Genomic DNA, 27,723 nt, shown 5'->3' with positions numbered 1-27,723 from the left:
CTCTCCATCTGGACCAGCACCATGCCATACCACCTACCCATCCAGAGGTGACCCCCTCTGGACAACACCTTGCTGGAGAAGACCCCGACTGGCCATTGAGGATCAGCTCTCAGCCTGGCATCTGTAGCTATCACCCACCTTCTTCCCCCAAGCAAGGGACCTAAGCATTGTCTCTGCACACTTTAACCTCAATCCCTCCATTAAGCCTTTCCTCTCCTGCTACCATTGTTTGAGCGTGTGGGAGAGTCTGTGTGTTTGTGTTTGGGAACCAAGAACGCAGTGGGCTGTAGAGTGTGTTGTCTGTTTAATAAAACTGTTATTTTGGAGCCCCAGGTTGGGTTTTGTCTGACTGATCTCCTGGCCCTGCTCCAATTTCTGCTCTCTGCCCCTCTGACCTTCCTCCCATCTCTCTCTCTCCCTGGCTCTCTAATTTTTTAATCCCTGCATCTCCCAGCTCCACCCAGTTCTACCCTCTGCCTCCCAGCTCTCTGCAACCCCAACCCACCTCCCGGCTCCAGCCCCGGCTCCAACCCACTCTGTCTCCTGGCTCTGTCCCCTGCAGCCTCCCGGCTTCTCTCTCTGCCGCCTGATTCCAACCTGCACTGCCTGCTGGCATCTTTAGCTCCTGGCTTCTTTCTCTGCCCCTGGCAGCTACCAGCTCCTTACCTCCCAGCCTCCTCCTCCTCTGACTTTCACTGCACAGCTCTCAGCTTTTTCCTCCACCGCCCCTCACCTCACCTCTCTGCTGCTCCTCCTGGCTTCTTTGACAGGCTCAGCTTCATCTGTGCTTCCCCGACTTGATCTCCTGGCTCTGCTCCTTCACCTCCTCTGTCTCCTGCATTTTCCTTCACCCCCAAGTAAACCCAATGCACAAAGTGAGCCCAAATAATCCCAGCACCAAGTGACCCCAAGCACCCCCTAGTGTCAACACACAGCCACGGAAGTGTGTGTTTGCATGTATGTGAATGTGTGTGTGTGAACCCATATTGTTGCATGTGTAGTTTGTGTGTGTGTGTGTATAATTTTGGATCATGCCTTCCTGCTTAACAGTGCGATATTGAGATCCCGAGCATTGATTTGATGTGTGTCAAGTGAACAGTTGTGAGACCTCAAGACCTGGAGAGAGTGAGCATGTGTTTCTAGCCACAAAATGGGATTTCTGCTTTCATTCCCCAGGCACCATGCTGCTATTCAGCATGCTTACATACGAGGCCAGTGTGTGGGTGGTTCGGGATAGGCAACCTGTGTTGCAATGGCACAAGCCAAGAGAAAAAGATCTAGACACATCAAGAGTCCAGAGAAGAGAGTCACAAGCCAAGATCAAACACTGGAATCAGATTCAGGAGTCCCAAGCAGGCCAGAGGCACAGCAAGGTGGGCTGTTGCCCAAACACTTTCTTGCTCTCTGTTCTGGCCGTATAAGGCACCTACCTATGCATGAGCATCGAGGCTTCTCCAGCGCGTTGCAGAAGTTACTCAAGTCTGCTGGAGCATGGCAATTGCTGCACTCCAGCAGCCTCCTGTGTCTTGTGTATCAGTGTCCCTGCACTTAAAAATGGTGGCAGGATACCTGAACTAAAGCTTGTCGAACAAATGTGTGTCTGACAGAGAGTGGAATGAGTGAGCAGTGTGTCATATCTGTTATATTCTTCCACCTCACAGAACTAACACTGAAAAACAAAAACAGTTGAAAATGTTGCTGCATACAACCAAAAAATGTTAATGTTTCAGTACAGGCTGCTACAGCATTAACTCCTAAAATATTTAGTGAATGGGAAACACAAAGGAGAATAAACGTCAAGTTCATTTTTGGACATAATTCAGGCCAGATCACCTTTTACTTTCCATGAAATATCAGAGTCATTATAAAAACCTTGAACTCTACAGTTATCAAGAGGAATGGTATGATGCTTCAAGCTGGCAATTAGCATTTCACCTATCTGTTCTCTGTTTCATAAAGTTGATAAACTCAAAAAAACCCCTTCTTTAATGTTAAATGTACCAGTATCTTTGTTGTGAACTACAAGTCAGAATACCAACACGTGTTGTTCTTGGTGAGAGACATCAGGAATAGCATCACACATGATAGAATAATAAATGGCCATTTCTCTCTCTACAAGGATGGCCTTCTGCACACTCTTACCAGATGGTTCAAGAAACTCATTCTGACTCTCCCTTGAGAAATAATGAGCCTGTCCTTGCATCGTTTTGCTCTCTGTTTGCTTCTGTTTGCTTTGGCCAAATGGTCATGAGCAATGCTGTCTTAATGTGCTATTATTGGCTCAAGAGTTCCAAGAAAGTTGCCATTGTGTGGGTCACCTATCAGAGCATTATCTCCTTGGATTGCTAAACCTCTTGAAGCAAGAGATAAGGTAACATCCAACAATCTTTCCAATATTTTTTTCCACATTGTTTCTTCTGTTAATATTTGTTTTTGAACCTCACTGTCCACCCCATGTCCACCTGGCAGTGACTGCTGTAATCCCTCCCACTGGCAGGAGCAAGGTCTATGTTCTATGCTCCTTTCATGTTCAGAAAATTTATTAGATAGCTTTTGCCATTTTTTCACATTTGGCGAATACCCTTCACTTTTTGCCAGCGTACTGTGTTGTTTTTGTCTCCCTTCAGGAAGTAACCAACACGGAAAACAAGACAGCACTTGGTTGGTACGACTCCAAACAAGGCAGTCTCTTGGTAGCTGTTCTCCATTGGAAGTCTTACATTTGAGAAGAAATTCAGGAAATGTATGCCCACCAGCATCTTTTGCAATTGATTTTGCTAGCTTCCACATTTCTTCAGAAATCAGGACACCAGAAAGAACATTTTTTTGACAGCCACAATCTGTTATCAGTTTAGGCCACAAGCCTGGGTCTTTGAAAAAGCATGAATCATATATTGTGGTACTACTCTCTCCTGTTTTTTGTAAGCCATCTTCTGAACGTACTGGTGCTAACGGTGATATTACCCAACAATCTTTTGAAAGCATTAGATTGGAGTCACATGATGCATCTGACAGCTTTTCTTCATCATCAGATGCCACAGACACAATCTCTATATTAAAATAATTTCCATCTTGCTTTTGTTCATCGACTTCCTTAGTGTATAGCCTGAGCCAGACTGCAGAAAGGCCTTGTCTGTTATGCAAAATTGGAGGATTGGTGTCCTTTAGCTCCTTTTAGTTCCCTTTATTATACCTCCTTATGTTTCTGGCTTCCTGTTTTGTATTTATAGCCAGACATGGTGTGTGCGTGTGTGAAAGAGAAATAAATGTCCTAGCCTTCCAGGCACTAACACCAATCCTGTTTCAGTTCTTGTCTGTGCAATGTATAGACCAGCAGGCCTAGCTCATCACTCACTTTGGGGCCTGTAAGTCCTACCAGAAACACTGTGGCTTCCAGTGTCCCTAGGATCTATGTCCCTGGTTATATGGTGCTTTGTCCCTACCCTCTCCATGTAAATGCACAAGGGACTGTGGGATGTGTAGTTCTTGAGCCAACGTGTCACACAGGGAAGCATAAATCCCTGTCTCTCAAGCTACAAGCACACGCTCTCCATTCTGCAGAAGGGCCCTGGGTAAAATTGATGCGGGGGGTGGGGGCGGGTAGGAAGGAGCAGGGGTTGTGGCTCCTTTAGCATGAGTCCAGAAGAAAGTTTTAACTCCCACACCTGGACCCATAGCAAGATGCCTTAATTGTTCTTAACATCCTTTGTCAGGACCTATACATTGAGATTCTCCTCCCTCCCTTGAAAGGAGGGGTTTGTGCAGAGCAGAGAGGGTTAATGGGGCTGGTAGTGTACTGCTTAGCAGGTTCATCACAGTTGCATTACTAGATGTGATATAATCTGCGGGAAAATAACAGAAGGGAGGAAAACCACTTTCTTTCTGGATTGGGCGTTCCTCAAGGAAGCTCATATCTCATGTTGATAAATTGCTGTGTGCTGTGGTTTCTGCAGCTGCAGCCTGCACACGCAGGGACTTAATCTCCAAATCACAATGAGAGAAAGTGTGTTGGGGAGTTTATATTTAATGCCTGAAACACTATGTCTGGAGCATTTGATTGCACCTGTGTCATTTAACAGTTTCCCCTATATGTGTGTGTGAATACAGGGCACTGCCCAACCATTCTTGTTAGCAGAAATTCACAAATAATAATGCAGTAATGCCAAAGACCTATGGTGACCCTTGAACATTTGAACAGGGGGGTAACATGTAGGATTATGGAGAGAACATCTTCCTCATGGATGGCTATCATGAGAGAAATGGAAAGCTCTATAACCATTTCCAACCCTTGTTGTGATTTCTGTTTAAGGAGAGCTTCAGAAAAAGACCAGAAGTGTAGTCCTGAAGTATAGGTATCTTATGGCTGCAGGAGTCATATGGAGGGAATAGACCGGTGATATCTCCTCAACTATTGAAGGCTGAGACACTGGCAAGTGGTGCACTGTGCAGACTTTGAATACTTGAAGTCAAAGATTTGACTGGCCCAGAATGATGATGTTGTTGACACTGGATGAAATAAGCCGTTTCTTTCCTGTGACAAATACACTCTGGGTGTGTGTAAATGTGCACTAATCTGCAGTAGGGATACTGTGTAGTAAAACAAACCACAGGAAACTGTTCTGAGGGAAGGTATTCATGTGCACCCTGTCAGGCGTAGGGGCAGATGAATTGGAGCTCCTAAAAGTTTGTGGGTTCAAATCCAGTCTTCCCCAGTGTAAGCTAAGCAAACCCCATGTACCTCTTCTCCCTTCTCCCCACTCCCATCAGGCAGACAGAACTAGGGGAAGGGCTGGGCCACATCAGCCCATCCCTTACCAGACAAAAGTTAATGAAGACACTCTGCTGTGGAAGGCTTTCATTTCAACAGACACATAACAAGGGTTAATTTGTCATGCAAGCTGGCACTTTTAAAGTCCTGTTTAGTTTTGTCAGGTGAAGGCTGTAGAGGTTGATTGTGTGACAAATGTCACTTCTGTCTTTGCTGTAAGTATAAATGTAATCTGAATCAGAATTACATCCATCATTTCTTCCTTCTGTTTCCCACCCTGAAGCACCAGCCCTACCTATGACCCTCACCCTGATGTGTGTCTGGCTCCTTTCTGCCCTTGACAGTGCCCATTTAGTGCTGCCGGAAAACAAGCCTGCATGGTGGCACTATGACATCAAAGATAATTCAGAAGGCCTCCCCCTGAGGTACCACCTAGGCACTGTATTGATGAGCTGAAATAGTTGGGATTGGGCAAAGATCTCACCTGAGCCAGGCAGTATACAGGGAACCACAGTGCAGTTCCCTAGCCTTGCTCTGACCGAGCAAACCTAGCTCCTCATCTCAAGCATCTCCAGTGATTTCTGACCCAAGCACCTGCACCCCAACTCTGTCAAAGCCCCTCAGTCCTGGGTTGATGTTACCAAAAACCAGCTATCTCTCAGTCTTTTGAGAGACAAGTTTAGAGGCCATCTATTTTCAGGACTTCTTTGCAAGCTTAGACACAGAATTCAGAGACAATTACAACTGCCTTACTGATTACCCTTTTTGTACACCAAGTCAAGATACAATCACATTTCCCAATGATCTGCCATTCCCTCTTAAGAGGTAAACATTACTACCACCCTAGTCAGAAAAAGAGGCAACAGACAGGTCTATAACTCCATCTTTTATTGATTACACCCCAAAACATAAGAATAAACACTTGTCTCTAAGCCTATTTAGCTACTTGCAACAGTACAATACAGACTCCCACCGCTACCAGCTAAGGGAGTCAAAGTAGGGACAAGGAAGCTGGTATGCAGGCTGTCAGCAGGTTGTCTTGACTTTGGAGATGTCTTCTCAAGGATTTGCCCTATTTACTGTATACTTGGAAGATGCCAGATACAGTTGTGGGAGGGAGAACTTCTTATCTCTTTCCCTCACTACCACAAAATGCTCCTTGCCATGTCCTGATTTTTTCACTTTAATGACTAGGCCACTTCTAATGTCTGCAAAGATTCCCTCTGGAACAGGCTTCCTAGTCTGCTCTAGCCATATTTCTGCAATTTAGCATAAGTCCCTTGAAAGCGGCCCAGGCTGACAGCAGGTGAACACAGTATTGCAGTAGGATTCTGCCTGCATACAACACGATTTTTATAAAAAGGCAAAACACAGTTGTTATGTTTAGATCCTGTTACACACTTTTTCAAAAGCAGTTGCTCATTCAGAGTCTAGTCTAATATTAGTGGCTTGATAAACAGATTCTGATTCTACTTTCCCAGGCCACTGGTTATGATTTAACTTCAGACTTATTGATTGTTAATTGTGTCTAAGCTTAAGCATGTCTCAGTCATAACTCAGGCTTTTGCTAGGTCAGTGGTCAGGACTCATCACTGTGGTCTATCAGTCACTAACCATGTCTACATCCGACACCGCGGCCCCACTGGATGGTTTATTTCCATCAGAGGGGATAAAATATGCAAATATCCTTGTGAGAGTAACCAGTGACTGGCTCAGTCACCTCTGATGTCACAGGACCTCACAGTCCTCTTCAATACTGCGGGAGCCAGGACTCGGGTTGGAAGAGCAGTGTTAAGCTATTTTGCTGTTCTCATTTCCTGAGTGTCACCAGCATGATCCCGTACAGTTTGCTTCCCCTTCTTGCTCCTCTGTGAGACAGATCTCTACATCTGCTTCAATGGTATCATTAATTAACAGGCATATATGGTGACTGCGCTGACAGTGGTTGCAGGTTCCTGCATGCAGGTCCCCATTTATCCACCATTTGGGACGCTCCATATGAGAGGCTTCATGAAGGCATGGAAACTCCTAGGAGATCTCTGGATGGGAGGTGGCACTGCGCTCCACGCCAGGTCAGTGCTGGCCCTCACAACCAAGACACAGCATTGCCTGCATAGATGTTGCTGTTGTCCCATGTCTGAACCTCACCCTTCCAGCTGCAGAGCATGAGACTACGGTTCTGCTCCCACTCCATCCCCTATGGTGTTGGAGGGGGGTGGAAGAAGTAGAGGGACATGAAGTGACTCTGACCATCCACCACTTATTGCCCCTCATTTAGAGCTAGTGAGGGGTCATGACTGCTCCTTTGGGGGCTTCTCTTCCTCTCCATGAAGTGGTAGAAATAGGGGAGGAAATCTACCACAAATAATTTTAGGGTGGCCATCATTAGGGTGGCCATTTGTCTAGTTTTATAGAGAACAGTCCAGTTTTCAGGTCCTCTATTCTCTATTGATATGAAATCGGACACCTTGATGTCCTCTATTTTTCACTGCTCAGCACACCCTCCTCCCCACTGCTCCTGCCGCCTACACCATTGCAACCCCCTGCGGGAGCTCCCCACTTGGCCCCCGCCACTGACGTGGTAGTGGTCGCCTGCAGGAGCTCACCATGCCCTGCCAGCCTTGGGAAGGACACAGTGTTCATGGTGGTGGGGACAGTTGCACTAACTGCAACTTTCCTCTGTTCTTGAGGTACCTCAATGGCCACCCTATTAGTCATTCAAACAAGCCCCCTGAGGCCTTGTTCATTGGTCCAGTGTATTTGGGAGCCTTCCATGCAATGCGGCTTCCCAGCCCATCCTGGTAGAGGATTCTTTCACAAGCTGACAGTGATAGGATGGTCAGACCGTCCAGTGTCTGAGCACTCAAACCACTTTTTCATGTCATGGAAACTTCATATCTTTGGGATCTTCTGACCAGTGGACAATTGGACAGAAACCAGTGGTGATCTCTACCTGCCAGAAAGCCTAACAGATTTGAGCACTACAGCCTAGGTTTACCACCTCAGGCAGCCCTACATACTGGGCAGGGTTCAGAGTCCCTGGGGTGTATTGCTAAATGTGTCATGGTACCACTGATGTGCACACATAGGCTAAGCAGCAAAAGAAAATCCTAACAGCCTGAACAGGAAGCTCTTGGACGCTCTGCTACCACTGTGCGTCACAATGTGCAAAGGAAAGTCTGTCAAATACTACCGCCACAAAAGTAATATTGAGGTTCCTGTTTACTGAGGATGCCCAGAGCAGTGCTGATCCCCTGGATGTGCAGGGATCATTTTATTTTATTTCTTGACATGGCTGATCCCTTTGGCAAGTCCCAGGTCTAAGCTTTTCATGGCATGGAGACATCTGGATCCAGGGTGCTCCTGGGACGTTCCTTTTTGTCACCTCTGTTTGTGCATACACATTTATAAACTGGCTGGTGCTCAGCGTCACTGTATTTCTTATCCTAGTAAATAGAGCCATTTCCCCACTGCTCTCTCCTACCTACCCCCTGAACTGTGGTTACGTGATCTGCGAATGTGACATCACAAGCGCAGTCGTCTCTCATATATGGTCATAGGCTGAATTACACCAGTTCAATGGAGGTTTTGGCTGTGAAACACTGGAGATAAGCCCTCTGATAATGTCTAAAAAGGTGAAGGTTGTTTCTATTGGCTCCTCCCTGCAGCTGGTGCCAGCTCCTGAATCTATATATTTCCTCCCCTGCTTTGTAGTTTCTGTCAGACACAGAGTAGCCTTGGCAGTGTGAGGTGAAGGCATGGCAGTGCCAGCAGGGGATGAGAAGTAGGATGGCAGTGAAGGGACATCTCTCAGCTCAGTGGCTTTGGCTTCTTCTCCTCTTCATCCAGACCAGCCTGGGTAAGTACCGGCTTTATTTCACTGAGTGAGCTGAGAAAACTAGAACTAGGAAAGTAGTTTGATTCCACTAGAGCTGGTGTTTCATTCCTCGAATCACTGAAACTCAGGGTAGGAAGGCAGCTATGTTACAGTACACTTTTGTCTCTGGTTATTTCTCTGTTGGTGTTCCTGCATGGAATGGGCTGTACATTTGCTATGAGTATACTTTTATACTGTTGGTATGTGTATATATTGCATTCATTACCCTGTTTCTGTAGCACAGTGAGTCTGGAACTGTTTTCAGTGAAAGTAAGAGCACCATTGCTTAGAAATCCTTCATTAAAAATGAGCCACAAGTAAGTCAAAGGGGCTCCTACAATGTTGACTCCCTCTCATCTGTCTGACCACCTCTCTGTCAGTTCCCATATGCTGGAAAACAGTTTAGATAGACCCTCTGCAGTAATTAAAGTCATGTTGCTGTTGTGCCTGTTGCACGTGCTGGGCTAGCACCAGCAGGGTTTTACTGATTCCCAGGTATTAACACAGAGCTTTCTGGAGGTCTTCTGTGTCTCTCAGTTTGGTGTCTGAGTTTGCTGCTCTTCTGGAGCTGAAGTATAAAGAGCTGCAGGTGAAATTGAAAATCAGTCTCTTTTAAAGAAAAAACATAGATTTTGCTAGAGACAGACCATAATACCATGCCTGGTGTGTCCAGATCTCAGTCTGTGGGCTGGCAGGAGGTGGGGATTGCAGAGCAAAGGTCATTTTCTGGAGCAGTTAACATTGGGCTGACTCATTCCTGGAAACGCGCTGAGACTCGGCTGTGCTTTGGTCTCATACTTAGACCTGGACATTGCCAGAGAGGAGCAGGAGAGCATGGCACTGAGATTCTTGGGCGACCAGAATTACTTTAATCTGACCCACCCTTTAATCCAAGATAGCTAGCTCTATATCTCTTCCTACCCAAAATGTGCTGTGATCACGGTCTGCCTCACAGGCACATCATTTCCAACTCTGTCCTCAATTTTCCTAATTGTTCTCTGAGTATGATTAGTGACTTATGGATTCTGAAGTCATTTAACCAGCTTTGTACAAGAAAGTCATGGCACTGCCTGCCTATTGCCCACTAAAGTAGTAGTAACAGCTGCTGCCTAGCAAAAATGGGGAGCTGGCTTCCAGGACCCCTTCATCCCGGCAGAGACTGAACACACTGTAGAAAGAGCATCTAACCACCATGCTCTGGGCAAGGCAGGGCTCCAGTTATCTTCCATATTTCCTACTGAATTTGGGCTGGTGTATGGAAAGGAACATTTCTTCATAGGGACTTCTTCTGGCCCCGTGGCTAACTCAGAAACCCATCCCAAATGTAAGAACAGTTTCAGGTGTTTATGAGCTGGCAGACAACAGATATTTTCCTGAATTTTCCTGAAATTTACTGATTCAATGTTTGTGCCCCGTTTGTAACTAATGCTAAGCTGTGTTTGGGATTTTCATCTTTATGTCATTTTTATGTTTGTATGAACCAGCTCTTGTAGCACAATTGTAACTTTATCATTTTGTCATCTGGCTTGCATGAAGCAGTTTCATATTTCTTAGATGAAGTATTCTTCTTCAGACAACATAATTCACACTTCTGTAGAGTCAGTCAGTCAGTATATGCATAATCACCAGGTCATGCGATAGCATCCTTGGTGGCCATGTGCAGTTCCTCTAGTCCACCACTGAACTTAGTGGGCAGTCAGTGACCACATGTGAGATGGTGTGTGTTTGTCACAGCTACAGTCTGAATGGCCACAAAGACCTCAGCGTTGAAGACTGGCTGCACACAGACCTCGCTCTGTCTGAGACCTATTCAGCACGACCCAATGACAGCATGGCAGGTTGAAGCCAGGTGGGCAAACTGTAGGATCTGTGTTAAGGAAATTATCAGGTGGTAATGTCAACCTCCATTCCTCACACCAGAGGGTCTCCACTATTTGGTCCAGGTGCAGCAGTTTGGACCGCAGTGGGTGTTGTGATGGTAGACATGCAGCAGGTGGATTTAAGAGATTGTCGTACAGCAACAGGCTTGGGTTGGCATAGATCTTCTCCAATAGCTTGATAGTTGCAATTTTCCATTGGATATGAGGGGGCATAATGTTGGTCACAGACATCCCTAGATGATGCACATTGTCGAATACAGTTTCACATCAATGAATTGGGAATGGATCAAAGTTCACGTTGCACCAACTATCAGTAGCTGGCCATGCCAAACATCACTACCAGAGAAACTAATGATGCTCCTAGAGAAACAAATTCTGGGAACTTTTCAAGGGATCCTGGTGTTACTGCCACAGACCACTAAGACATTGTGCAATCCTATGGCTTTCATGCCATTGGGCTTGCACTCTGAATCTTGCAAGTTAATGTTGAGACTGTCAGCTGCCAAACTAAGCCTAATGAGAGTCTACTGTAGAGTAATCATGGAGAATTCACAATTGAGATAGCCGTGCACATTGGCTTACAACATGAGCACATGCAGTCATGAGCTAAGACCCATCCCAGAAATGTTGGTTTACATTTCAGATGGAAGAATAGTTATTCTAGAAAGAAGTGTCATCAAAGACAGATGTGCCTCAAGACTAGGGAGAAGTGAGAGACTATAACTCTTTGGGATAATTGATATTTAACAATACTGGGTTTGTTTAAAAGGGCATAAATATTTCCTAGATATAACTAGATCAGGAAAGACACCTGAAGGCTGGTTTAAAGGGGACTAATCTTATGGCCATATTCAGGTGAATCTGGAGGAGATTTTTGCTGAACCACATCATTACTATGCTCAGTAAGGGGAGATGAGTTACCGACTTGTTGCTGAAGAAACCAGGGACATCAGTAGTGGTCTCTGTAGTAATGGCCAGATCATGGCAGTCTGAGGAGGAATGGGGAGAGAAGGAGCAGACAGTATGAGGAAGTACGGATGATCTCTGTTGTTTGGGTCCTAGTTGTGCTTGACTCCTTCATTGACCAAGACAGAGAAAGATAAAATCTGCAGCTGGAGAATCAGAATTAATGGGATTAATTTCAGTTTCCTGATGTGTGACAAGATCACATTTGAGGAGGGAAGATGCCACACTATCAGACTTCTGTCCCTTGCGTGGTTCTCTGGTGCCCTGAGAAGACACCTGGGATGCAGGCAGTTTTCTCAAAGAAGCACACTGCTTGCTCTTTGCAGCACACACTTCTAGGCTTTGGAGTGTCTGAGCTCATAAGGGGTGCCTGGCCATGGTTTTGCTTCACAACTGTTTGTACTTTTCCAAAAGAAAGTCAGCCTCTCTGACAATTTTTTGAACAAACATATTTAGTTTCAAATACTACTATATATATATTCTTGGTGTTTCCTTTTAATCACATAAAAATGTGGGTTTGGGGTTACATTTTTTTTTTTTTAAATCTGAAAATTGGGGATGATTTTATCAGAGAAAACCAGGATCCCTAGTGATGAGGAGGAGGGTGGGAGGATGGAGGGACTGGGGCTGGCCAGGGGCAGCAGGAGTCTCTGCAGGCACAAGTGCTGTGAATCACGCAGCAGGGACAATGCTCAGCATCCGCCTGCCAGGCATCCAAGAGGCAAGGAGACCCCTGGCCCAGCTCCCTGGGCCCTTTTACACGATGTGTGTCGTTTAGATGCATGTTACAAAATGGCACCAAAAATTACCTTTTCGCTAGGTTAGTTATGAAAATGCACGTTGATTTTTTATTTTTTTTATTTTTTTTTAATCGTGGTAGGTTTGAATTTATTGTGGCAAGTTAGACCACCTCCGACATGCTTTAATTTTACCGTGGCTAACTGTTCCACCAGATTCAATTTTATTGTGATACTTTTGACGCATGTATTCTCGCGCACAGCTGAAATCACCATTTCCCCCATTCTGGCATGATTTGTCCACAGGATGCCCCTTGGATTCACTGTGAAATCCATGTCATTTTCAATTTGGTTGCCAGCATTCTGGTGTAATGCATGCAACACCCACTGCATGGGGAAAGGATCAAAATTGTTCTGCCTGCAGATCAGGCAGATCATCTCCTCAAGGCTTGAATCAGGTTAATTAAAATTATATTTTTTTACTGAAACTGTTTTCTGTTAGTAAATGTACCGTACTCACAGCTTCAGTAATCTGAAGCCAGCCCTAGCTCAGGCACTAACCTGCAACTTCTCCCCTCTTTCCCTGAGGTCTTTCTATCATGCATCCTGTTTTGAATAACCCAGGGTTCCCACAGTGCTCCCACAGGTGTCTTAGAGGTCCTTGAAACTGTAGCCTGTCAAGCAAGTAGCCCCTGACAGTACCGGCCCTGCACACTTTAGCACATCCCTGGACCATCCAGCACACGGGTCTGGCCAATGCAAGTGCAACCCAGGGTCTTCCCTCCCATGCTGCTGGCTGGGGCTTCCTTTCCCCAGGACCCCACACTAGGGTTTTTTCTCCTCCTTGGACTTTGGGGCTCCCCTGCCCACCCTCACAGTCCCCAAGACATGGAAGGCAAAGGTAGGCACCCCTATGGGTGCACATGGCCCTGGATGTCCAAAAAAATCCTTGCCAACACAAAGGCAGGTCTTTCTTGCCTTTCCTGCACCCCAACCTTTTGCAAGCACCTCTTTGAAAGCACAAAAACAGGGTTCTTTTAACACTAGGCGCTCTTGCTCCCTCACCAGTGAAGGGTATCACATGGGGTCCCTACACTGTTGCCTGTTTGAGAAGCTGCTTATGGCAGTGCTGGCCCTGCAAGCTTTGCCACCCCTCAGCACCACCCAGTGCAATGGGCTCGCCAGCGGGGGTGCACCCCAGGGGCTTCATGCCTCATCTGTCAGCCTTGCTGGGGTGCTAGTTTCAGGGTGACCCCAGGGTCTCCCAGGCAGTTCCTGCATTAGCATTACAGCTTCCCAGATACTGAGCAACCAAGTGGACCATGGTCCTGTTTCTTCATCTCTTCCAGGCCTCACTGTCTCAACTCAGGAATGACCCAACTACCCATGCCATTTTGGTTCCAGGTTGCCAAATACTTTTCCTGTAAGCCTGCTCCACAAGACCTTCTGTACAGTCAGGCAGCTAGAAATCTGGGAAGAGAACCCCAGCATGTTGCATTGGGATCCCCTAAAAAGTGGATGGTGAGCGCAGGCCACTCACTGTGAGCAGAGGGTTCCCCACACCCCCAGGTCTGGCCAGGGGGAGATAGCAGAGAGCAAGTGAAATGTGCCTGGAGTCCAGCGACAGGCTGCAGAATTGTCTCCGTGCACTGCTTGCTCAGTATAGAGGATGGCTTCCTCCATTCCTAACGGTGCAAGCAAAAAGAACAGGATAACATGTCTGGCTCTACAAGAGTCACATTGCAGAGCTCTGCATCAGGAAGAGGAAAATATCATGTTTATTGAACTGGGCTGGACTCTCCTCAAACTCCTGGCAAACCACGTTTGGATGTCTGCCTCAACACACAGGTTGATGAACAGGCTGTAGAAGGTGCTGAAGTCTTTTGAAAAAGATGAATGTAGGGGTCATGAGACTATAGTAACTTTGTAGCCATACCTTAATAGCAACAATCACCAGATCTGGGCACATGAAAGCAGCTCTGACTGGTGGGCACACATTGTTTTGTTGACCTGGGTAGATTGGCAGTGGCTGGAGATGTTCTGCATGAGCAGGGACACCTTCTTCCACATAGTTAGTGTGCTGTCACTGCATGTTGAGTGCTAGACAACTATCATGCGGAAACCCATTGCCCCAAAAAAGCATGTTGCTATGGCCATTATGAAACTGGCCACTCCAACAAGCCAGTGCCAGGTGGCAAATCAGTTTGGCATGGCTCCCTGCACAGCAGGGGTGGCATTAAGAGAGGTCTGCCTGCTGTTGCAGGAGCTGGCAGCAAACAAATTCATCTGCCTCAGTTACCCTGGGGACGTGGTAGAAGGATTTAGGGAGATGGTCTTCCCAAACTGCATGGGAGCACTGAACAGCACACACATTCCCACCCTGTCACCGTGCCAGAACAACTGGTCATTTGTCAACAGGACAAGATTTCCTTCAGTCATTCTCTCAGCTGTAGTGGATCACCGTGGATGATAGACTAACATTTACAGAGGATGGGCAGGAAGCAACCATGATGCACCTGTCTTTCAAAACTCACTGCTGCCTGGGATGATGGAGAAGGCCAATATGCCCCAGGACTGGAGGAGGTTGTCATCTGGGGTGTTTCAGTGCCACCCCTCATAATTGCTGACAAAGCTTACCCACTCCTGCCCTGGCTTATGAAGCCAGATGGTGGGCAAGTGACTGACCCCCCAAAACAGCCCTTCAACTACCACCTAAGCAAATGCCGCATGACCGTCGAATGTGTCTTTGGTGCCGGGAAGCCCGGTGGAGGCCACTGAACTATAGGCTGGAGGTAGAGCCAGAGACCATCCCCGTGTTCATAGTGGCAGTCTGCATGCTGCACTATATTGGTGAAACACAGGTAAAATCTTGAGTTGAGTCTGCAGCCCAAGTCTTGAGATGGGGTTGGGCTGGCTTCTGTAGCTGGCTGGTGAGGACAGAGTGAGCTATGAAAGGACAAAGGAAAAACTTAGCCAGTTTGTAATTTAACTCGCTGACGGCACGTTGATAACACTGTATGAAGAAAAAAAATTCTTTGCTCAATCAAAGGAGTTTGGACATTGCTTTGTCTCCCTTTTGGGTGGTGGGGATGTCTGGGAATGGGCCTGGCTGAAAGGGAAGGCCCTTGATGTACAGTCCCTCAGTCAATGTTGGTGGGAAAAAAATGGGTATGCTGGGGGGGGGGGTGGAAATTGGGTACACTGTGGTATAATGCCTGCTAAGCAAAGACAACAGTGAGCCAAAGAGAGCAGTAGCTGAGCTGTCTTAGGTGTTTCCATAGTTTCCCCTTGTGTTCCCATGATGGTTGCAAAGGTGATGATTCCCTGAGGCAAAGCTGGCACCCCTGAGTGTTGTTATGTTTGTTGGACAAATGACCAACGCACAGGTTCGGCAAACCAAGGTTTATTGCATAGTATATGGATAACTGAGGCAAACTTAGCAGCTTCTAGAAAAATCACTCTTACTCATTCACACCATACATACTACACGCCATTCACCCCATCCACACTAAGTCACCTATCCGCGGCACTTGGAGTCACGCTGCGGTGGCCAGTCGCAGGCTTCTTCAAGGCGATGTTCAGTCAAGCGGGGTGCTGGCATCACTTCTCTCAACGTGTGGGTAGGCTGGCATTACTGGTTAAGGCGTCCATCCGGGCTTGGCCTTCACTGCCCTTTTATCTTCCATGAGGCAGACTTCGATCGAGGTCCAGAGACTTCTCCACTAATCACCACTCAATTCTTCACATGTGCTTATCTTTTGGCCTCTGTTCCTGGTTACGTGTTGTCTTCACATCCCAGTCTGCTTTTCAGGTCTGATTCGTATCATCTCTACATTCCCGGACCGCCACCTGCACGGCATCCTGAAGGTTATATCTGCTTACTCCAAATATTTCATAGCAGTCTGTCTAATACCTGCTATCTAATACCCACACACACACATCCTTATTGCTTCTTCTTTTACAAAATGGAAGTACATTTTAAATGGCAGCTTAGCATAAGTATACCACAGTACAGATATAATATATTCTAAAACATATTCTACCATATTAATGAGGAAGGTAATCAGCATTCCTATGTCAGAAATTAGTACTAAAAAGGACCATGACCCGGGTTGGAGAGACAGTTTTTAAAAAAACAAAAATAAAAAAAACCTTAAAGTGGCTGTAATAAAATTGCTGCTGTGCTTCAACAAAAACCACACCAGTACGTTTCTTGGGGAGAGCACCTGAACATGCTTTGCTGAACGGCAGAAAATCTGTGCCAGTGAGAGAAGGCCACACGTGGGAAATGGGGTCCAAGCCCCCGACATCCTGACAGCTGGACGTGGGGATGTGTGCTGGTCTCTGTGCCAGGGCAGTACTTATGGGGCTGCAACCAAACGCTAACTGGGCTCACCCCATGTCCCCAAAACTAACAAAGCCAGTAACTTTCTAGGGGAGAGCACCCAGAAAAGCATTGCTGAACAGCAGAAAATTGAGGTGGTGGGAGGAGTCTAACCCAACCCCTGCCAAACACCTAAACCAGTCACGAATTACATTCCGAAATAGCTCCTTGCTATAATTTCATAGTAGGATGTCAGGAGGGTAAAATGGTTATAAGGTGCCCTCCAGCATTTTCCAGTAATAACAGCACATTACCCAATTATGAGTGCTAAATGCATTCAGTGCAAAATTATGGTACATTGTGAGAGTCAAATAAACCCAAAGAATATCTTTAGCTACAAAAAGCCAACATTGTGTACAGATCCAGCCCCCAAACCCCTGCCCCCATACTAGGGCTTAGCAGAGAGCAGGGGTTCAACCCGAGGGTCCTTGTGTGAAGCTGCCCAGGCCAGAAGGGCTGATCAACACTAGTGCTGGGGCTCCGGGCTCTCTGTTACCCTGCTCCTTCTTGGTTTTTGCAGGTGCCGATGAGCTACGGCTGGAGAACGGAGGCAGCCCCTGTGCTGGGAGAGTGGAGATTAAACACCAGGATGAGTGGGGGACAGTATGTAGTGTTGGGTGGGACATGAGAGATTCTGCAGTTGTTTGTAGGCAGCTGGGATGTGGATCTGCTGTCAGTGCCCCTACACTGGCTCACTTTGTACAAGGGTCTGGAAGGATTTGGATGGCTGGAACTGACTGTCGTGGCGCTGAGTCTTCTCTCTCGGAATGCAGCCACTGGGGATGGGGTTGGCGTGGCTGCTTTCATTTTGAGGATGCTGGTGTCATCTGTTCGGGTAAGAAATCAGCAAACTCATCCTTATGTCAAATCTTTGAGAGGAAAGGGCTGGGCCCTGAGCAAGTCACAAACATTAATGTCATGTGAATATGATGTGACTGGCATTTTTATCCCCAAACCCCAAAACGGTATGCTCTGAAGTAGGAAGGCTTCCAGGTAGACCAAAATATATTCAAGGGCTGTGCTCCACATGGCAGGAAGCTCTCTCTTGGAGCACAGCCCTTGTACACATTTCAGCCTATCTGGAAGCCTTCCTGAGCAAAAAGAGTCCTCCAGGACGATGCCATGGAAATCAAGGGTATTTACCTCTGCACTCAGCCTCTGGGATGGGAATGCTTGTGCAGAGCCCCGCTTTCTCAAAGCTCATCCAACAAAAATGTCTGTATTGGTCCAGGTGATTTCCAGAGTGAATGAGGCATTAATACACCTCTGTGTGTAAAGCACAACCCTTTGCAGCTGCCCGCACAGGCGAGCCCGTCATTGGGTGTTGCTGACAAACGGCAACACTTGCTCTTGATGGCTCAGTCTGTACCTCTCTGCTAGCTTCTCATGGCCTCCATTGGTAAAGAAATCCCAGGGTGCTGGGGGCAGAGCTCTCTGGGTGATCTCTTCCCATCCAGCCACTCATTAATGAAGAATGTGCCACAGAAAGGGGCCACAATATCTCCATTCACCCTCCTTGACTCTGGTAACATGACTGGCATGGTGGGGCTGCCTCAGGAGCCCAGAGTCACAGTAACCTCCAGCACTCAGGGGTGCATGGAGTCCCTGTGCAAGGCCAGGGCAGGATTTCCAAGGCTTTTCCAGTGTAACTGAACATATAGACTGTTCCTGCAAAGGGATCTCAGTGCATTTTAAACCAGCAGAGCTTGCTCTTTCTAGAAGGGCTTGTTCCAGCCCCTCCACTTCCATGTCTGAGGCTCTGGAGTTTCATCTCTCCCTGATCTGTACCTTGTCTCTCTTCTGGGCTGGGTCTCTTCCTCTCAGCCCTGCCCAGAATTTACCTCCTCTCTCTTCCTCTCCCTTTTTGTCCCCTTCAGCAGCCCCATCCTACTCCATGGCAAGTAGCTCATATGCACCCCACAAAGCCTGCAGCTGATGCAGCCCACCGACTCCTCAGTCTATGCAGTGTACCCACCTCCCGATCCTGGGACAGACAGTTTATTACCAGTGCCCACTGCCTTGCTGGACTCTAGAGCAGTGTACAGTTTTGTGGATAAGCCTGTGGCTCAGACCCTGTGAATTCTACTAAAAATTCAGCTCAAGCCTGGGAGAACTAAATTGATAAATGGCTCGGCTCTGGCATCTGGGCCCAAGGTTTGGGCAGACTGTGACTCCGGAACTACACATTTTTGGGCACTAAGAGGCAATATGTTTTGGGGCAATCTGCTGCCCACATTACCCCTTGTTTTTTGGACGGTTTCCTTGTCAGGTGAAAAGCCAGGAGGATCCTGTGCCTGAATTTCACCTATTGTTAGCACCACTACTTGAAATGTAGGGTTGCAGGCCAGCCCACAATCCTAGAAGATTTGCTAAACATTACAGCCCCTCAGGTGGTGTCACCTCCAGAAGCTGAATCCAACCTGCCTCCAAAGCATCAGGAGTTTGCTGATGCACTTGAGTAGAAGAATGCATAAGTCCTCCCCCTGCACTGGGATGAGGATTACCCAGCAGACTTGCAGGCAGGAACAAAAACCCCAGTGGCACATATTAATGCCATGTCAGCAGCTAAATTTTCCTCCCTCTGTGGGTATCAGTTGGAAAATCTGCTCTGAGGTTCATATAGAGGCCCACCTCACCTGCTGGAGCCCTGTCCTCCTTGTCAGTAAGGAAGTTGGGATACTGTGCCTCCCAGTAGACTACTGGTCCCTCAACCAGCTGACTTTTCTTTAGCCAGTAGTCCTTGCCCCTCATGTGAGTTCTGCTTGAAAAACTCAAAGTGGCCTGTATAGTCATCAACCTAAACCTCTGCAGCAATTTAACCTAGTATGCATAGGAGACATGGCTACAACCTACACCCCTGCAGCATGGATGGAGGACTGCTTTCCAGATGCCATTCAGGCACTTTGAATACTTAATTATGCCCTTCAGGCTTACCCACAACACAGCTATCTTCCAGCACTTCATTAGCGATGCACCCTGAGACCTCCTAGACCAGTTTCTAATTGCCAGCCTGGGTGACAACCAAGTCTTCTCTAAAGACCCTGACAACCTCCCCCTGCATATCTGCATACTGCTGGCAAGGTTGTGTCAGCATAGTATATTTACAAAATTAGAAAAATGTTCATTACATCAAACTACCATTGAACACCTTGGTTTTCTTTTATTCCCTGAAAGATTAAAAACGGACTGCCCCCAATGTACAGACTGTGTAAAAATGGAAAATTCCTCCCGCATATGAAGGGGCTGCAAAAGTTCCTGGGATTTGCTAACTTTTATCAGGGGTCTATAATCAATACTGCAGAGGTGATGAGCCTTCTCACCACCTTATTGAGAAAAACATCCAGTTCTATTTGTCTGCAGAAGCCCAATGAGCCTTTGACCATGCTACCTTGCCATTAATAGTAGAAATAGATGTGCCCAGCCTGGCAATAGATGCAGTTCTCTCCCAACAGCAGGTCTTGAATGGATTCTGCATCCCTGCAGTGCCTTTCCTATAAACTCAGCCTGGAAAAACAAATTCTTAAATCCTGGACCACAGAATCCTGGTGGTCAGAGCAGCTTTTGTGAATCAGTGGCAAGGCACTGAAGCAAAATGGAACAAAGGCCAGATCTTTCCAGATCAAAACACCCTTAAATGTTCCTGTACGGCCAGTTCATTTGGCCAGAGGCAGCTTTGCTAGGCACTTTCCTTCTCTCACTTGGACTTTCAAATAACTTATGACCAGGGCACAGAAATGGAAAGATGGCTACTTTTTCCTAGAAGCTGGAAGGAGATGATGACCCAGCTCAGGGACCATAGGAACCAAGGCCCAATTTGAAGCTGCACAACAATATCAGCACCACCTTGCTGGTGGATATGTTGTCCCTGCTCTGTCCTGCCTCCCAGGAGGAAGGCCTGCCTGAAGAACAGGTCATCTTTACTGTATGGAGTGCAGGATGGGGGACAACTTCACCCGGGTGAGATTTACATGCCCCCAGGACCAGCTAGATCCACAGGATTATCTTTAAGCCAGGACTTCCCATTACCCAGTCACCCTAGAACAAGGAAAACCTATCAAGTACCTGGGTTGCAGGCATGACTCGTATTCCTTCTTTCTAAGACTATGGCTTTTCCCTTAGATGGGCAGAGCTGCAGAGGTATACAAGTCAGGGTGTACCCTGGATGTTGGCATGGGCAGAGGCTGGCTGGGACACAAGGGTGCTTCAGTTCAGTGCTAGCTGGAAGGCAACCCCAGCACTGAAACTCCCTCATGTCCCAAACAGCCTGGTCAGCATCTACATGTGTATTAAGGCAGCTAAAATAACTATGTCATTTGGAAATTATTTCTATTTACAAGCACGTTCCTATGGCAGAGTTAAATAGTTTCCTCTGCCCTAATAGCATGGCACGTGCAGATGATGCTGTTTCACTGTGGAACTGATTAGGTGAACAGTAAACATCTTCTGTAGATATGCCCACAGAAACCTGAACACTGTTGCGTCTAGGCCATTGCTCTCATCAACCTAACTAAATGAGACCTTATCAAATAATTCATCTCTTTCTTTTTTCATTGGGAAGACCTCTTTTCAATAAAAACACTTTGAATAATTTCCCCCTTTAAATTACTTATGGACTAAAGCTTATCCCTTTTTTTGCATGATTTTGCTCAGAACTTTTTTTCCCAGGTTACCACCCTATCATTCCTCAGATCAGTAAACCCTAGGGTCATGATGAAATGGGGGCTGTAAATTGAACCTGTGGGTTTTTTGTTTGTTTTTTTTAAAGCACCTCTTCAGTTTAGCACTGATTAAACCTGCGTCATGCACACACCCCACATTTACCTGCCTCTCCAGCAGGGAGGGGAGTCTGAGCTGCCGACGGGCGGAGGGGTCCCTTGGCTATGGAGAGGGGGCTGGTGCTTCCCTCCGCGGTAGTAGTGGCCCCCGCAGGCCACACCAACCCATGGGCACCTGGCTCGGGCACTCCCAGCAGGGCACCGCAGCTGCAAAGGGAAGCACTAGGTCCCCTTGCAGCTCAGGCAGGCAGCCTCCAGCGGGGAAAAAGAAAAAATTCAGGCTTGCCACTTCTTGTGTGGAGCCTGCTTTTCCAGGCTGCTGCCAGGCCATCTGTAGGGCTTCCTGCATAGCCATGGAGAGGCACAGAGGCCAGTGTTTCGCTGTGTGGCTGTAAACTAGAAACTCTAGGGGCAGCAAACTAGAAACTCCCCAAGTCATTTAAGGCACATTACACCGCTGAATTTCCTACAGCAGCTGAAATGAATGTGCAGTACACTGCTGAGGCATGCAAACACCAACGCCATTAAAATGGGGTGAAAGCATTTAGCTCGCTTAAGTGTCATGCAAACACACCCCTCATTTCATCTACGCACAACCTAGCACAGCAATGGTTCTTCCAACCTTCTGGAATATTTTTGGGATTGCGAGCTCAGAGATCTCAGGAGCTACTTCACTTAGGACACCAGGACAGAGGATCTCCAAGATTTGTTATCCCTTGTAGATGCTGTTTAACATTCTGCCGTGTTGCTGGTCAACCAGAGAGTTGTTTATTCCCCTCATACAATGAGAAAGCATTATCTTGCTTCCATCAAACTAGAGCAAAAAACTATTTATGGACCACTTTTGCCATCTCTGTATCATTATTATTGACTTCTTAGCATCTGCGTGTACCATGGGGGTGCACACTGACAGACCAGGGCCTCACTACACCTCTACAGATGTGCATTTGAGCCCTATCCTGGACTCAAGCCACTGGCCACAACCAGGAGGCCAGCTGTAATGGGTGCCTGGTTATTCTGGCTGCAGCAGTAAAAGAGAGCCAGATGGAGTACTAGCCCTAACAGTTCCTTGCTTGTTCTTGTCTGCAGAAAGGAGTCAGACAAGCCCCATAGAATCAAAAGTTTCAGGGAGACCTTTGACTTGCCCTGATGTAGGATTGGGATGGTATCACTGGAAGGATTTCCCTTGGTTTTTTGTAATAAGGCCAGAGCACAGTTCCAGACCCAGGCAGCTTCAATCAGGGGACAGGGCCATGTATCCCCTGAACAGGTACCACCTGCAGCAAGCCTAGAGCAGCATCGTGGTCCCAGATAGGCAGAGTGAAGCAATTAGGGCAGTCTGACCCCTGAAGTCAAAGACAACAGGCCCCACCTGCTCCAGCACTTAAAAGCCAGGCCCAAATCTGAGTCTCCTTGTCCAGCCATTGGCAAAACCTCTTGCTCCTGCCCCTCTGTGCTTCCTTCTTGGGTCTCTGGTTTTAATACCTGGCTCCAACTCTGGCCTCCAATCCTGGCAGGACGTGTGAGACCCTCTCATTACGGTTTTCTGCTGTGGATTTTGGTCTGACCTCTAGCTCTGGCTTTTGGTTTCTGATCCTGGTTAAACCCGTGGCTTACCCTGTCTCAGGCTCTGGCTTTTGACCCCAGTCTGTCTTGACTTTGACCACAGCTCCCAGGTCCAGTTCCGACACAAGACCTCTCTGTACCCCTAGCCCCTGGGGGACCAACCTGGATTACACCCATTTTTCCTTATCAGATTTCTATTCCTCAGAACATCACACTTATATAGATTGCTAACCATTCCCTTTCTTTTTTACATAGGGCCTTTTTTTATTTCTAATTGCTCTAGTCACTTCACTGTGGACCAGGATGGGTGCATTGGACCAGGACATAGCTGGTCTGGTTCATTGCTTAGGCCACCAAGGGCAAACAGGGCCTAGGGCTGCATCAAAGAGTAGGAAGCATGTACTAAAGCCAGAGAAAGATCCAGACAGAGTCCATGACACAGTCCAGAGTTAGGATCCGGGGATCAAATGTGAAATACCAGCCTGGGCAGCAAACCACAGGGCAAAATCCAAAAGCAGAGTTGAACCAGGGTCAGGAGCTAGGAAACAGAACCGCAGGGAAATACAAAGCTGAAGTGCAGAAATAAGCTGAAAAGCAGGGTTAGGAACCAGGCCTATCTGTGCACCTTTAAAACATGTGGGCACAGGCCACCCAGTCTCTCATTGGCCTCCCTTAGACGGGGTGACTACACAAAAAGGGGACAACTGAGTTTTTGGGAGAAATCATGGAAAACACAGGGCGGGGAGTGCCAGTCAGAGGGTCAAAGCAGTTAGGAACCGGGAGGCTTGTCCCAGCAAAACTGCTGACTGGCTGCAGACCCAGGGCCCCAGCTGGTGCTACATGCATAGCTGGTGCTCCCAGCAACCAACCCATATACCTGTCGCTCCTACCTTGGGGCAGATTTTATGAGCTGCAGTTTGCTGCAGGTGTGGCTGCTGTGGTACCTGGCTCAGGCTGGCCTGCCTGCTCGATGTGGGCCCAGTGCTGTCAGGGACACTGCTCTGCCTCATCAGCATCCCCGACAATGGGCTCTTCATAAAAGACCTTGGGGGGGGGGGAGGGGTATCCAGGTCTAAACTAGCACCTTGAAAACTCCTGCCTTTGCTGATGTTCTAGGTCATGTTGAAGCCCGTCTGGTTGGAGGGCCTGAAACCTGTGTAGGACGTGTGGAGATAAAACAGGGAGACAGCTGGGAAAGCATCTGTGATTCCCACTTCGATCTCAAGGCTGCCAGTGTCCTCTGCAACCAGCTACAGTGCGGAACAGCTGTATCCACCCCAGGAGGAGCTCGCTTCGGAGAAGGACAAGGGCCCGTTTGGACAGAACTGTTCAAGTGTGGGGAGAACGAGTCTAACCTTGTGTACTGCCCCCAAATGCCATATGTAGATCAATCATGTTCACATGGAAATGATGTTGGTGTCATATGCTCAAGTAAGTGTTCAACATTATGCCTAAAATGCTATGGATGTGTGCTCTAGATGAGGATGTATCACTAAAATCTATAAAATCAACTAACTGCCTTGCCGGAAAAATCGGGGCGGAGGGGGAGGAGCACTACATGTCAGCTGCTTCACAGAAAACACTTGTTTGCACACAATTGCCTGATGATAAAGGGTAACCGGTGATAGTTCACATTTTGTTCACTGTGGTCTTCTCCCTCATTAGGCTTCATAATACCACAGGTTACATCCTGACTCATGGACAGGTACTGTGCAGCTGCTGATGTATTATAAAAATACACCTCCTTTTACAGGGTGCTACATGGGGCTCTTGCCCACAACCTAACTGCGAAGGGAATAATGACTGGGATCAGCTCATGGCAAATCTAAAACAATCCAGGACAAGGAAGGAAGGAATCAAACTCCCTTTCCCTTCTATATGTAGTGCACAGGTTTGTTATTACCCTGAAATAGAATAGTTTTCTGAAAGCATGCTGTTAGGTTTATAATAATTTGGATTATTAAGAAGTTTTCGCTTTACAGCTGAATACAAGGCATGACCTGTGACCTAGCAATGCAGCTGACCACAAGGCAGAATGATAGCTAGGCCTTTGCTTGTGTCAAGTAATCATTTTAACTGCACCAAGCATTTTCTGAGTTAAAAAGTGAATCTGTGTCTGTGTGCTAAAAAAAAAATCAGCTACAGCAAGAAGTAAGATAAGACACAGAAACCATTGTTTTGAGCTTACTAGTTGCATCCTTGAGAAGTATCTTCTACTGTGTAAGGTTTTGCTAACATATTATAATGTTACTGTTACTTAACTTTTAGCTTTTAAAAATGCTAGTTCAGCTTAATAGAAATATGCTGTTACAAAAATTTGTAGAGCACCGCCCCAAGTATTGCTTTTTGTTAACCATATAGTCTTGCTTTGTTGTAAGAAATATAAAAGATCGCCTCACCCTTAAGGGGGGGCCATTTTGCCTTTTGCTGGCTTTGTGGTCTTTGCTCGAGCAAATAAACAGCTATCTTTCTTTACCCGCGTTGTCTGTCAATCAAATTACAGCTAGACAACGGACCTTAGGGAGGTTTATCCCACCACATATACATGCTTGGTGTAGACTGGCACGTGGGCTATTCATCGCCTCTCTGAAACACCCTCTCCTTTCTCCCCAGGATTCAGGCTGATGAACAGCAGCACACGGTGCTCAGGGAGAGTGGAGGTCCAGGTAGTCGGTGCCTGGGTCACCCTCTGCGACTCGGGCTGGGATTTATCCGATGCCCACGTTCTCTGTCGTCAGCTCAACTGCGGAGTCACTGTGTCCGCTCCACGAGGAGGACATTTTGGGAAGGGATCCGGCACCACCTGGGAAGACACATTTCACTGTAATGGGACTGAACCCCACCTGTGGCACTGCCCTGTTACCAGGCTGGGGGCCTCTCAGTGCTCACAGGACAGCGATGCTGGTGTGATTTGCTCAGGTAGGTGCAGGAGTGATACAGAGTTATCTCTACACCTACTCCTCATGGTGCGGTACTCGGGGGACTCTCAGGGCTCTTCCAGGGAAGGGTGAAGTAGACCCGAACTGAAGAATTACTTAGTTATTTTCTGAGAAACTCCTAGATCCTCCTCATGATATTGAATACTTACTTGAGCAACTATTCCTGCTGCTTGGAGACCAAATCCCCACGAGAGACTAAGACTGAACAAGATGAAAAGGAGCACTTGCCTCACTTTGCACAGCAGGTTGCTCAGTCCTCAAGGTCAGTCTAGGTCGGGGGCAGGAAAAGTCAAGCCCATGGGCTGGATCTGGCTGGCAGTGGACTCCATTTCCCAGCAGCCCCTGCCCATGTGGCTGGGGCTGGTTTCCATAGAGACCCCAGCAGCAGCCCCACTGTGATAGCACAGGGCCAGGGTTTCCACGGAGACGGCCCCCAGCAGTGCTGGCAGGGCAGGTGGAGGGGCAGGGAGCTGCTCCAGGACCAGGCTGGGATCTTGCAGGGGTGGCAGTGTGGTCTGGAGCCAGGGCAGCGGTCCAATCTGCAGCCTGCATGCTCCACCCCGGCTCTGGACCAGGCTGTCACCGCTGCAAGATCCCAGCCCAGTCCTGGAGCATCTCCTCACTCTGCCGCGCTGCTGGAGCCAGTCTCTATGGAAACTCTGGCGCCACGCTATCACAGTGCAGCTGCTGCCGGGGCCTGGATGGAAACGTGCAAGAGCCACACTGGCAGGGGATGCTGGGAAATGGAGTCTGGCTGCTGCCCAGGTCCAAGATTTTTCCCACCCCTGCGCTAGTTGCTGCACTACTACGTCCTGCATCCTGTTGCACCCCTCGCAGGAGCAGGCACCCAGGGCAGTTGTGACACAAGTGAAACAAGATTTCATGATTTGATCTCATTCCTGATCAGCACTAGACCTGAGCTGTTTACATGTCTTGTAGAAAAAGCATCTGAGAACCCCAGTAACATCCACTGGCCTCTGGAGAGAGCCTCCGATTGGGGTGGAGACACCAGCTTAAGTCTCAGCTCTGCATGCACTGGACTAGGGCCTTCCCTTTCCCACAGAGTGCTTTCATCTTTGGCCTGGGGAGTCAGGCTCTCCTCCTAGAACAGCTATACTCTACACGAATAAGTAGTATTAATTCACAGGTAACTAGACCCAGTGGTTTCCTTGAAAAATATTTCTTTCCGAAAAAATTGGTGTTATGATGGAAAAAAAAAAACAACCCAAACAACTCATTGACAGAGTTCTGGCCAGATCTGCCTCTAGTGTCTGCCATTTCCCAGTTACATCCACACTCACAAGGGAAATCTAGGTAGGATGCTCTTATTTCAGTCTGTGTAATGTTAAACAACAGACAGATACTTGGGCCCATAGACCCCACACATGTGTGTCATTTCTCAACACACTTCCAGAGCAAGCACTCCCATGGCTGGGATCTTTCCACTCCACAGCTTGGACTAGGCCTTAGGGTGGGCCAGGAGCTTTCTAGGGAGGCATTTTTTATTTGTTTTTTGAGGCAGGGGCCAGGAGGCAGAAGCATGATGATGATGCCAGGCACTCAGGGCACCTGCCACACAAAAGGACAGGAGTGTCTTCAGGTTGCAACCAATGTGATTTGTGGCACCGCTGCAAAAGCTCTTTGTTGTTCGAAGCCCTCCCCAGAGGTCAGCAAGCAGGGCGGCTGCTTTGCTTTCCCCACTCTAGTTACACCGCTGCCCGGAGGAGGGATCAGAGAATGGCATCTTACTAAAGAAGGAATGTAGAGATTTCCCCTTCAATTTCTCAAATAACTTAATTAAAAAATAGCTACATGTGAGGGGGGGGGGGAA

The 27,723-nt window shown here is 47.5% G+C and overlaps 1 protein-coding gene across 1 annotated transcript in view; it reads left to right on the top strand.

The window, feature by feature from the left end:
* LOC132250067 (antigen WC1.1-like) overlaps positions 1-27,723 on the top strand; it is a 56,894-nt gene that overhangs the window by 17,939 nt on the left and 11,232 nt on the right. The window contains exons 7-8 of the mRNA XM_059726231.1: positions 24,070-24,384; positions 25,567-25,872. Of these exons, the coding sequence (XP_059582214.1) occupies positions 24,070-24,384; positions 25,567-25,872 (621 nt within the window). The remainder of the gene's footprint in view (positions 1-24,069; positions 24,385-25,566; positions 25,873-27,723) is intronic.

This window comes from Alligator mississippiensis, chromosome 4 (assembly GCF_030867095.1).
Source record: "Alligator mississippiensis isolate rAllMis1 chromosome 4, rAllMis1, whole genome shotgun sequence".
Taxonomy (NCBI): Eukaryota; Metazoa; Chordata; order Crocodylia; family Alligatoridae; genus Alligator; species Alligator mississippiensis.
Note: the sequence above shows the minus strand (reverse complement) of the source record. Positions and strands in the feature narration are given on the sequence as shown.